Genomic DNA, 12,305 nt, shown 5'->3' on the forward strand with positions numbered 1-12,305 from the left:
AGTATCCCCTCACTTAGCTTGCAGACCCAAGGCACTCCAGCCCCTTTCAAGAAGCTTGCACTTTCTGATATTTTCTCCATCACTCTTGCCTCCTGTGGTAGAGGAGCTTTGGGCTACTCCTTAGCAAATCATTCATGGATTGGCAGCAAATCTGCAACATATGGAAATATTTGCCAATTTTTGTCCTCAGCTTTGGGTCTCAGCCAAAATGGAGATTTAGGAAAGTCTCATTTAGCATCCTCTAGCCTGCTTTTGGTTGTTTTGTTTTGTTTTTGTGTTTGTTTTTTAGAGACAGGGTCTTACTCTGTTGCCAGACTGGAATGCAGTGGTGTGACCATAGCTCACTGCAGCCTCAAACTCCTGGGCTCATGCAATCCTCCTGCCTCAGCCTTCTGAGTAGCTAGGCCTATAGTCTCAGAGGGAACGGTCTTCAATAAAGTTGGCACTATCCACATACACTCCTTAAGTTTGCTGTCCACTTCTTGCCTTGCATCTCCTTTTAAGTTTACTTAAGACTGAGAAGCTGAGATCTGACAGCACCAACACAAGGTATAAAAGAGATTTCATGAAAGACCAAAGCCAGCAGGCCATTTCTGTGGTGTCCAAACTTGCTGCTCACCTGTTTATAGAAAGCAGCAAGTATAGGAGCTACAAACGTCAGAGCAAATCACTTTTTCTACTAAAATCCTGAATGGCAGTGCAGCCATTAGATGTCACTAATTACCTTATGCTACAGTCATAGCTGGCATGCATCTGGAGTGTCAGGTTCAGGTGGTGGAAGAGAGCTGAGCATTACCCTGTAGCAAGCAATATTGTAGGAAGCAGAAATGATCATCACTTCAAACTGGCCACCAGGGAGTTGAAAGATTCTAATACACACACACACACACAGAGAGAGAGAGTGAGAATTATTAAGATTAGCACTGGTAGCTGAAGCTATATCAGGTCTAACTGAAGAATTTGACTAAGACTGCTTATAGTGCTTACGGCTTTGGGACTAATAAAAATCTGCCTTGTGGGTAAAGATGGGCTGTGAGTTAGCCACTACTCAGAAACCTGGGCCTGTACCTTGTCTGCACCATCAGGGGGCCTTGAAAATACCATCCAATTAAGGTGTATCAAATCCATATCTATAGGCTTTGAGGGTATTTGGGACACATAGGTAGAGAAGACATCTCTAAATGTCTCCAGAGAATCCACTTGGTTAAGTGACTCCTGAATATCCTGCTGGCACATAAGTTCATTTTAAAAAGCCAATATGAGTGCTTTATATGTACCATGAACTTAGCATTCAGTATCTCTAAATCTCTCACCACGACTCCCCGCAAAACATGAAACCCTTTTGACACAGCTGAGCAAAAAGACTCGGAAGGGTTAACTGCTTGAGTTCACCTAGCTTCTCATGGCAGAGCAGGACCCAACTCTACAATGAAGCTTGCCATGCATCAGAACCACTCACCTTCACCTCAAGCAAACATTTCCTCTTTCTCACACCCCATGGGTGTCCTTGACTAACTGCCACCTGTAACTGCACTCATCTTTTGAAATCTCTCCAAAGATGGTTCTGGTAAACACAGCAAGCAGCTATAGGCAACAGCAGCCATGTAAGTGACACCAGCAATCCCCACTATTTTACTAATACTTGGATGTCTTCTAGTCAGCACCAACATATTTGTTGGCCTTTACACAAACGAAACCCCATTTCCTCCAAGCTAAATAACATCATAGTAGTATAGTAGGCATCAAGGATGATGTGCTTGTTTCTGGAGCTTCCTACCCACAAACCCCATGTTAAGAAAACCCCTTTTCCACTTCACTATTAAAGAAAGATTCAAATAAAAATGATGCTTATTGCTATCCAGCACTTGATGTAACTGACTCTCCATCCTTAATTCCCTAATTCATATCACAATGGACAAATACGGGTCAAGATATATAAGAAATGACTAATATAGTGAGAAATATTAGACGTGAGGGCTAAAATTCATTGCAAACTCCTTTAAGCAAACGTAAACATCCACGTTAAAAGCATCACCGTATAAAAGCACGTCAAGGAAATAATTATGAGACAATTCTGTAATTTTCTGCCTTTTATTGTTATTTCAGAAAATATTTGATCATTTGTCCCAAAATGTACATTTAAAAAATCCATACAAAACTGTATTGTTTTAAAACCAGACAGAAACAGTGGAAAAATGATTTTGAAAAAAAGTTCACCAAAAGTAAAAAGACACCCCTCCCCCCAACCCTTTTTTACATGAAAGCATAAATACGGCAGGTACAAATTTTCCTTGAGTTCCTTGTTGAAATTTGGTCCATATGAACAGGCTAGAGTAGAAAACAGACACTTTGTCCACACTTGCATTATCAGTTGCTCAGGGCACCAGCAGCCTTAGTTCATCCTTCAGATGTTTTTTTAAACAGAGGAACTGAAAAATGAGGTTTACAGTCTCATCACATGAACACTCAAATCTGTACCCAAGGAAACAGCGGTATTATATTTACTATCACAGCTAGACCCTATCAGGTGAACAGGGCTATCCACCTGCGGCTGTTGCTTCGCAAAATATCCTTTCTCTCCACGTGAACAAGTAGCTCTAGAGTGCTTTTAGGCAGAGTGACGGTGATGTCATGGGCACCACACCAATCTTATTCCTGGACAATGACTTAAGCCCCATCGTGAGAATGGTTTTTTCCTCTTCAACAGATTTTTAAAAAATAGACCTCTAAGATGATGCTACATGTTCTAAAAGAGTGCCACAGAAACCCACCCAGGATCACAAGAATGACAACAACAAAAGGAAAGTGGCTATTTCTTGTGTGAGGGATGACGACTACCCCTCCCATGGGTCCCATTTCTCCCCCAGTTGCAGGTGTTTTAAGGGACAGAAAGGCTGTGGAAAGGACCACTGGCTGGGAGAGTTATTGCACAACCCGGAAGAGTGAGAAAAACGTGGGCAGGCAAGGGGTAGGGGAGAGGGTTGCTGCGACTAAAACAAGGTAACACTGAATTAGGAGCTCGAACAGTTCTGCAACAGTCAGACATGTATGTGTTAGCACTTGAACTGGAGACTGGGAAGTAAAGTAAACACCTTTATCATATAAACTTTGGGCTGAATGGGAAGCAAAATAGACCAAAAGAGGTTACGGCAAGTGGGCCTTTTAAAAAAAATCTGGGGGTGGGGAAAATAACGGAGAAGGAGAGTTTGCTATGTGGGGCCAGAGGAGAGTTTTCGAAGTGGGGGCTGGAAGCTCCGGGCTTCTCTTAATAGGTATGCTTGTGGTTGGGCCACCTCACAGACTTCCACAGCCACCCAGCTGGGCCAGAAGAGAACTGACACAAGGGAGAAACCAAAAACAAAACAGAACACACCACAGACCCTAATCCTGGGCAGCAGGGTTAGAAACAAATGGGGTGAAACTGTCACAATCCGTGTCCCTTTTATATGTAACTATACTGAGGTATGGTGTCCTTGGCTGCCGTCGAGCCCTGGCAACTGGGGGCTGGCCACGGAGTACAAGTGAAAACCACACAGCAAAGTAAGGCACTTAGTCTCACACACGCGCACGCGCACAATCTGCTTGGGACAAAAAGTCTACAGGGGTTGTCAAGCACGAAAGGCTACATGGAGACTGCAAATCCCAATGCTCGTCTTTATAGCTCTGCCAGTCCAGGGAACTCCATAAAAGAATGAGGCAGCTTTCACTGGGGAGAACTGGTCTTCAGCCTTTGCAAGGTGGAGCTAACACTCATGCGAGTAGTGGGGTAGAGTGAGAAGTTGGTAAAGTCTTCCTCACTGGGACAACCTTGAGCTGGAGAGGGATCCTATTTAGGTTTTCCAGTAATCTGACAATGACCTAATCCTCCAATAATCCCGAAAGTCCTCTCCTGAGAAAAGGAACCATAAGCTCAGAAGGCAGAGTGAGGGAGGAAGAGCACTCCATTGTCTTGACTCAAAAGCTTTCAGCACTCCCTCCATTAGAGGAGAGGGCTTAGAACATCAAGAATTGAAGTTTGTGCACTTGTGCCATAGGCCCTTAAGCAGAAGAATTAGGTGCAGACTTCCCTACCTCTCACACCAGGCCTAGAAAAACCAACTAGGAAGGCTGAAGCATACAAAGGAAACCCAAGCCAAGGCCTTTTCTAGGCACAAGGGGGTCGGCAACCCACTTCCAATTAAAGCATCCATGGAAGATAAGAATTTTGTTGTGGAATCCTGGGATGAGATGCACTCTTTCACCCAACCTCTTATTAGCTGCTTAGAAAAAACAAGGGGTACTGACAAAGGAGGTCCCAAAAGAGACCCCAGAAGCACACACCCACCCCAAGCTTCAGGGGTTCTTAGGGTCCCAGGGTTTCCGGTCAAGAGAAGGATCTGTGAACGTGGCCAGGGCAGAGGTGTCTATTGGGGTTTCTTAAATGTTGGGAAGTTATGCCTTGGGACATGAACAGACAAGTTTCTCAGCAACCATTTCGGTCTGGTGACCCAGACACACATAGGATTAGAACTGACTCAAAAGGGAGGACAGCAGCTCCTCGCCGGCTCAGCCTGCTCCCCTCTCGCCCAGAACCATCCCCTACCTTCAAAAGGAGCACATGCAATTTATTAATAGTGCAGCTATCAGCGCCCGGATGGTAAAAATAACTCCCATCATCACTGCACCTCCAAGGAGGGGAGCGGGTAGCACAGATCCTTGGTCCACCAGCGCCACCTCCCTCTCCTCCTACTGTGTCTGTTGGCTTCCCCACAAATGTTAGTTAGCCAGGGCTGTCGAGAGGCCACAGTTGCTGAGGTAGGTTACGTCTTTTCTCCTGCTCTTAGTGCATGGTGCTGAGCTCTCAAGCTTGGAGGTGTCTGGCAGAGCCTTCACAAATGGCTTGGCACTTTGGGGCAGGAGAAAATGCATAAAACTGAAGAAAACAGCCAAAGTGGCCAAAATTAGAACAAGCTAGCCCAACACGCTCATAGGATGAAGTGGAATTCAGCTCTGGCAACACAGTCTGTGTCAACCTGCCACAGACTTGGCTCTGCTGTGAAATAAACGTGCCAGGGGGAGGGGGGTGACAAAGTACCCTACAACTACCCTCTAACCACCCCCCCAAACATCCCTGAAGCCCAGGCTGGCAAGATGCCAGCCCCACTCATGGTCTCAGGGTTGTTTTTTTCTACATAAAATAAACCCTTAGCACACCCCTGTCCACTGGGAAGCAGAGCCTAGGTTGACCCCGGCCACTGGGCTGGTGGGACCACATCCAGGGCATGATGTACTGGCAGCACGGGGAGCTTGCAAGAGACAGGGACATGAAGTTGTGGCGTCTCTAGCACGCAGGTGTCCTGGGACAGAGCAATGGAAACCTACAGGCATGAGAGTGAGGGTTGCTTGATGGCAAGATTTCAGCTGCTCTGCTCACACTACCTCTCCAGCAGCTGGCACAACGCAGGCACCTGGCACATCCCAGCATGCCATACATATCTCTTGAAGCCACAACTCAACAGTTTAACCTGGACTCACCTGAGAGAGGCCTCCTGCATATGAAGCCCTGCTAACGACACAGCCTGGAGAGCACCCAGGATGGGTGTTCTATAATGGGGGAGGAAGGTGGGCTTAGGAGGCTGCTGGCTGAACATGCCATTTGCAGTTATTAGGCAAGGTGGGGGGCCTGAACTCAATTACAGACTCTGTCAGGGCTGTTTGACTAAAGTGGCTAAGGGATCCCATATCAGGTCTGCTGTGTTGAAACCAAACTGCCCTTTTACCACCGTTTCTGCTGTGCAGCCCAGAGAAGTGTCAGGGAAGGAGAGGCAGAAATGGGAGAAATACATATTTTCAAAAACACTGTCTCACTTCCTAAGGGTAATCAAAAGCAACCACGGGTAGCTCTTCCCATTTCTGCAACCTTATCGTAGAGAGGGATGAAGGCCTCCAATGGCGTTAGGAAACAAATCCCTCAGTTACTGGGAAGCTAAAATTTATCTATGATGTAAGTGACTTGGAGAAGGGGAGTTCCCTTGATGAAAAGACCCATTTCCCCCCTTTTGAATCTAAATCCAAGGTTTGGTTTCTACTGTGATGTCAGAAAGATGACCAGTATTCCAAATGACACTACTATTCCTGCACCTACCAAGAACTACTCCCCTTGCCTCAAAACAGAGTTCGGAGGTTCTTAATTAGGACTTTTGTTTTTTTAGACAGAATTTCGCTCTTGTTGTCCAGGCTGGAGTGCCATGGTACAATCTCCGCTCACTGCAACCTCTGCCTTCTAGGTTCAAGCGATTCTCCTGCCTCAGCCTCCCGAGTAGCTGGGATTACAGGTGCCTGCCACTACACCTAATTTTTTGTATTTTTAGTAGAGATGGGGTTTCACCATGTTGGCCAGGCTGGTCTTGAACTCCTAACCTCAGGTGATCTGCCCACTTCAACCTCCCAAAGTGCTGGGATAACAGGCGTAAGCTACTGCGTCCGGCTGTAATTAGGACCTTTTTAAAGCTGAACGCCCCTTCTAAAAGTCCTCACAAGGCACCATAAGGACTTGGAGGCCTTGTCTTCAGGTGGAGGGGAGGGGAAAGAATCTGTGAGGGAAGGGGCCAGAAAGGCACCTATCATCTACCCAGAGAGTGACTCTCAGTCAGTCATGGTTTCATGCAGTCTAAAATGCTGTCGTTGTGCTCAAAAAACGACAATTCCAAAGAACACTCAACAAGGGTGGCCAGATGAACAGTGGTCCAAGTGACCCTCCCTGGACACCAAGGGACCGGCATGGGGCTGAAGCCCTTGAGGCTTAGTGTTTCTGCAGCTAGAGATGAAGTCAAGGTAGTAAGTTTGGCCCCTGACGGGGCTGGCTGGCTCTGGAGGTGAGGACCAGCCTATCTCAGGCAGGTATATGAACTGCTGTTTGGTTTGGTTTTGAATGCTTGTGAATGGCTGAAAAAGCAATAGCGACTGGGACTGCTGGAGAAAGGCCTAGGTCGACTCCACTGTGGGTTCTGCCACCATTACCTTTCTGGAGGTGCCTGCTGCGCAGTTTGCTCTGCTTTTGCTCTAAGCAGTGGGAAGACGTGTCTCCCCCCCAGAGCGACAGCAGGCTGGCTTCCAATCTGCGGCCAGCCACTGGTAGGAGCTCGAGTCACGGGACCCAACCGAGTTCACACCATCCTTCTGGATTGAGTTGTCACGTCCCAAAGCCAAATGCCTTGGCATTTACAACGAGCAGTGGCTGCTGTGCCTCAAGATGGTACATGCAGAACTGGAATCATATATCTCGTCAGTTAATCAGCACCAAGGAGATTATGATCCGAGAGGGCCGCTCTCTTCTTGCCCATCCACATGAGGACCACCAAGGGCCTGCTACCAGCCCCAGGCTTCTGACCGGCAGGCCCTGGGGGACCGAAGGACAGGACTGCAATCTTAGCTCCCCTCCCATTGTAAAAATCAGACAGAAAAATTGCAAGATAAGGTGAAAATAGGAAGTAAAAAGGAAAAGCAGCAGCCATGAGGCAAGAGACAGAGCAAGCAGACAGGTGCCAGCCATGGGTGCCTGGCGTTCCAGAAAAGCCAGCACAGGACAGGAGTGAGGACAGGAGGTGGCCTGAGGGGGAGAAAGAGAAAGATTTTTGGCTTTATTGAGAATGGTTTGTGGAAGAATAAGAGGAAGCCAAGAAGAAGGAAAGCGAAACGCCCCCTCCCCCCATTGAAAGACAGGTTTCGGCTGTTTGAGACGGAGCATCTACAGGCAGGAAGGAGGAGGCAGGGAGGGGGCCTGGGCTCCTTGCCCCCTGCTCAGCCCCCACCAAGAGGATTCCTGTTCTTAGCACTTTGGCCTTAGGGAGACTTGAGTTTCTTAGTCCGTGGGGAGGTTCCGTTCTCTGCCTTCACCACTCCATTTTCATGGTAACCTGGGAAGTGGAGAGAGACAAGCATACATGGTGTTTCTGCTGGAGCTAAGGCAGAAGAGGGGAGGGTGGGGCCAGGCCAAGGAAGGGGCCCGGGCAGCCCAGCTGCTATACATGGATGCACCAAAGGGGCGCCGGGCTGCAGCCTTGCACAGCAAATGCAAGCCAGCAGACGGCTCCCAGGAGGGTCCTGTCTTCCCCAGGGCCCTGGACTAGTGGCCCTGTTTGAGAGGCTTGGTCTCTGACTGCGCTTTAGCAGGAGGGGCCTGGGATGACACACAGTAACTCAGCAACAACAGAGGCCAGCCTGCCCAAGCCTGAGGCTGGGGCTAGATACTCGCCGAAATCACTTAGATGCTGTCACTGTCTCACTGTCCTCAGTTCTTCTCAGGCCCCTGCAAGGCATCAGCCCATTTCCAGTTCAGGAAGAACTCCCAGGAGCAGTGGCCACAGAAGGGAGGGGGACAAGAGGCTGTAGGAACAAGGCCTCAAGCAGGATGCCTGACACTCCTCTGGCAGAAAAATTGTGCTCTATTGTTCAAAATACCTCCGTGCGCCTGCTCAAATTCAGAGGTACTGGCTGCAGTCTTATGCCCCATACCTCCCCCGCCAGCCAGGCCTGACTCTGCGACACACCCAGCTGCGCGCGTGTCTGGTTCAAACACACATAAGCCTTTGCCAAGCAGGTGGCCACCTAGAGAAAAGCAGGTGAGTCAGAAAGCAGCGCCCGGTGCAGACAGGCCCCCAGGCTGGGCAGAACGTGCAGGGCTGGCAGGGCCTGAGGACCTGCTGAAGGTGGGTGATGACTGGAGTGCGTGCACGGGCCAAAGGATAAGTGTCCCACCCCTACCCCCCACCTAGCACTATGTCACTGTGAGTCATTCTTGGAGACAGAGGAGAAGCCAGCAAGCTGGGAGGCAGGGCAGGCTAAGATGTGGAGCAAAAGGGCAGGTGAGGACAGAGGCCGCCGTCCGGCACTGAGAATGGGCGGCGGCAGCAGTAGCAGCACTTGGCTGGGGTCCAGAAGCCACCCTGAGGACACGCTTCCTGCCAGAGTTCCCCGCCCAGCCACTGCCCTGCCCCGTGGTGGCCAGGGCTCCCAGCCTAGTTAGGGCCAGCCCCACCCACAGCCTGTCCCTGGCCCACACCCAGCCACGTGCCAATCAGGGAGCTAGGAGCCCCAGCCCTGAGGTAAGAGTCAGAAAGGAGAAGCTGGCAGGATTGGTCTGGGCGGCGCCCAAGAAGCCGGGTGCCTTGGCTCCTCCCACCCATCCCAGACAGACTTCCCTGGCTCCACTCTCTGCCAAGGGCCCTGGCACTCACCAGATTCCCTCTTGATGAGCCTGGCTGGTAGTCTGGGTGTGGCTGGGACTCTCCGCTTTGCACTCTGCTCATTCCAGTATTCCCGCCAGTGCCGCAGCTGGGAGTGGATGAAGCGCCACATGAGCCAGGCCTGGGCGGCACACACCAGCAGCAGCACGCAGAGCCTGCAGAGCAGGGGGTTAGGGGCTTAGGCTGGGGCTTGGGCTCACAGCCTTGGGGCTGGGTTGTGCAGGGGAGAACAAGGGCCAGGGGCCCTGCAGTTCCCATGGCTCATCACGTCTGCCTTCACCACTGGCCCTCTTCGATACCACCACTATCACCAGGAAGAATGTGTGCTTCAGTCAGTCTCTGCTCCAGCACACATCACATGTGCCAGGGAGATGGGAAGGAAGTGGCGACAGACGTACAGCCAGCTCCACAATCACGCTACTCCTGTGACGAGGGAGGGGTCCATGGCTGTGTCTATTTTGCGCCCATTGCACAGAACAAGACTAATGTAAGCTCCACAAATATTGGTAGCATTCAAATGAATTGAATTTCTGGAAGAGTGGCTTCTCATTTAACATGTCACTTAAAAGTGGAGCAACCCTGGACAAATCACTCTCCTGGGCCTAGGGGCTCTGGAAAATAGTGGCTTCCTCACTGCCTTTCTCGCTGGTACAGGAGGCCACTGGCCAAGCCATTGAGCACATGGTTTTAAAGCACCCACACACAAGAAGAGGAGAATGATATCAACTGACAGACTGGGTGTGATGCCTCTGTGCATCACAAAGTGCCAGACAAATGTAAGGGATTCCTATTTGGACTACAGTCTGAGCAAACCAGGACCAGGGGATGAAGATGGTTTGGATGGAACCAGAGGCTGCTATCTCTTCTCCCCTCAGGCCTGATATCCAGAGATTTCCAAAAAATAACAACATGTGGGAGACTAAAGGGTCTGCTGCCTCCAGACCTTCTGCAGGGGCTGTGCCAAGTTCAGGAGGCTCCTTGTGGTACTCAGGAAGCCCTGGCTTATCACCTTGGACTTCTGCTCGACTCACCTGCAAAACAAAGTGTTGAAGTTCCCTTTCTCGGGATCAAATGCCTGGTTTTCCATGCGAGCCAGTCCAAAGCCAATGGCCAGCACGGCAAGGGTGAGGATGAAGAGGCGGGTAACCCCAAAAACAGCAGCCCAGGCACTGAACCTGCTCACAGAGGCAGAAGAGGGATGTCAGTCTTTAGCACCCTTGAAGGAATCTTCACCCACTTCTCCAGAAGAGACCCCGAGTGGGAAGAGGATTCAAGGGTGGCTGGGGAAAGTGCTTGAGGGACGAGATATCTAAAATCAGATGTTCCAGAAAAAAATAATGGGAGGGCACCACCTGCAGGTAAGCGGGCAGTGTGCACCCAGGGAGGGACCCTCCAACCATCCGGGCCTCGGGGGAACCCCTGCCCAGGCCTCTAAGCAGGCCAGTCTGCAGCAGACCCACTTACAGTTTCTCGTTGTTTTCATCTGCAAAGTAGAAGAGTCTAGCCGTGTGGAAGAGGAACTCAGTTGAGTACTGCAGCAGCAGCAAGATCAGGCCCAGGCGGCTCAGGCTGGGGGTGGGGAAGACTAGACTTACATTCCCTCCAAGATGCTGCGTGGAGCAGAAGCCATTGCATCTTGGCTCAGGCTGTCCCCTGTGCCTGGCTGGGCTCTGCTTTCCACTCCCACTTTCCCTGGCTGGCTCTGCTCCATCCTTTGGATTCAGTTTAGCTCTCACACCTTTAAGACATTTTTCCTAATACCGACCCGCTGGCCGTTCAGCTGTCCTGTCTCGGTCAGATGCCCTTGCCTGCTCCCACAGCAAACCTCGCATAGGCCCTTCACAGTACTTAGCACCTTGCACTCATCACCTAGGCTGGAACCAAGTACATAAAAGGTACTCAGAACACATTTGCTGAGCTCTGAGTATAGGAATATGAAATGTTCCTGTTGTCTGACTTTCCATTATCCAAGTCTTCACAGCTCCGAGGTACATGCAGAAGCAGCAAGTGCTCCTTCTGTGTGGTCCTGCTTATACATTCTTCCCTGGTCCTCGCCACTGCTACGGTGACAGTGCAGACTGGCTTCTTAGACCCGTTATGCATGTGACACGTGACCATCCAACACAAGGGCAGAGCTGGCATCACCCCACAGCCTTCGGCCCTCAAAGACCCATCCAGGAACTGATGCTGCTACAGGCCACCAGAGACAGGAGACAGAGTTTGAGAGCTCCTTCCCTGCCTCAGTCTTACTAATCCAAGTCATTCACACACGATGCCTGCTGCAAGGACCTAGTCCAACGCACCTCGGGATTTCCAGGCACCTCGGCAGAAAGTTACACACAGTGAGCTCTGTAAGTGCCAGCCTAGAGAAAGTGTGGGGTGCTTTTACTGCATGGATAACACTCAGCAAAAGCCCAAATTATCAATGACACAGCTTATTAACATCAAAAGGATTCTTTTCATAAAAGAGGCTCTTCAAGAACTAATATTACAGCAATTCTTTCTGCCTCTAGAACAACCAAGAGAGACCTACTCTCCATGTCATTATAAACCAAAGGGAAGGGAATTCCAGGGCTACGAGCTCTAGCAGTGTTTGCATTGGACACTGTGAGGTAAGAGCCCAGCTTTGGGAAGCCTTCAAGCTGCAAAGCCATGGTTCAAAGGCCGACATCCACTGGAAGTCTTCCTGGCTCTCTCTGTTGAGGGTCTTCTTCTGGGTTGCAGAGCAGATGATACATACTGTGTTATGGTGTTCATCACTCTCAACTGTCCTTACTTATGTCTATAACTGTCTCTTCAGAATGAGAATGAACCACTGAAGATAAAGAATCTTCCATTACCATCTTTGTATTGCCAAGTCTTAGCACAGTGCTAGGCACACAGAGGATGTCAAGAAATGCCTGATAATTATATGATTGTGTGGACAGATGCATGGACATAAAAGGGCAAGGAAATCTGGCTGGCTCCATGGTCTCACTCACTTTAAGAGGTATGCTCCAGCTATATGCACCAGGTACAGGCAAATATACTGGAGCTGGCGGGGAATTTCCTCCTGGAAACAAGAGAAGCAGATGGTAAATT

The 12,305-nt window shown here is 49.8% G+C and overlaps 1 protein-coding gene across 1 annotated transcript in view; it reads right to left on the reverse strand.

Annotated features, from left to right (window-relative positions):
• Positions 1 to 2,072: 2,072 nt before the first annotated feature.
• Positions 2,073 to 12,305, reverse strand: part of TRAM2 (translocation associated membrane protein 2) — a 79,737-nt gene continuing 69,504 nt past the window's right edge. The window contains exons 7-11 of the mRNA XM_004044187.5: positions 12,206 to 12,276; positions 10,689 to 10,793; positions 10,256 to 10,399; positions 9,216 to 9,379; positions 2,073 to 7,895 (exon numbers count right to left, since the gene is read on the reverse strand). Of these exons, the coding sequence (XP_004044235.1) occupies positions 7,822 to 7,895; positions 9,216 to 9,379; positions 10,256 to 10,399; positions 10,689 to 10,793; positions 12,206 to 12,276 (558 nt within the window). The 3' untranslated portion in view covers positions 2,073 to 7,821. The remainder of the gene's footprint in view (positions 7,896 to 9,215; positions 9,380 to 10,255; positions 10,400 to 10,688; positions 10,794 to 12,205; positions 12,277 to 12,305) is intronic.

Source organism: Gorilla gorilla, chromosome 5, assembly GCF_029281585.2.
Source record: "Gorilla gorilla gorilla isolate KB3781 chromosome 5, NHGRI_mGorGor1-v2.1_pri, whole genome shotgun sequence".
NCBI classification, from domain to species: domain Eukaryota; kingdom Metazoa; phylum Chordata; class Mammalia; order Primates; family Hominidae; genus Gorilla; species Gorilla gorilla.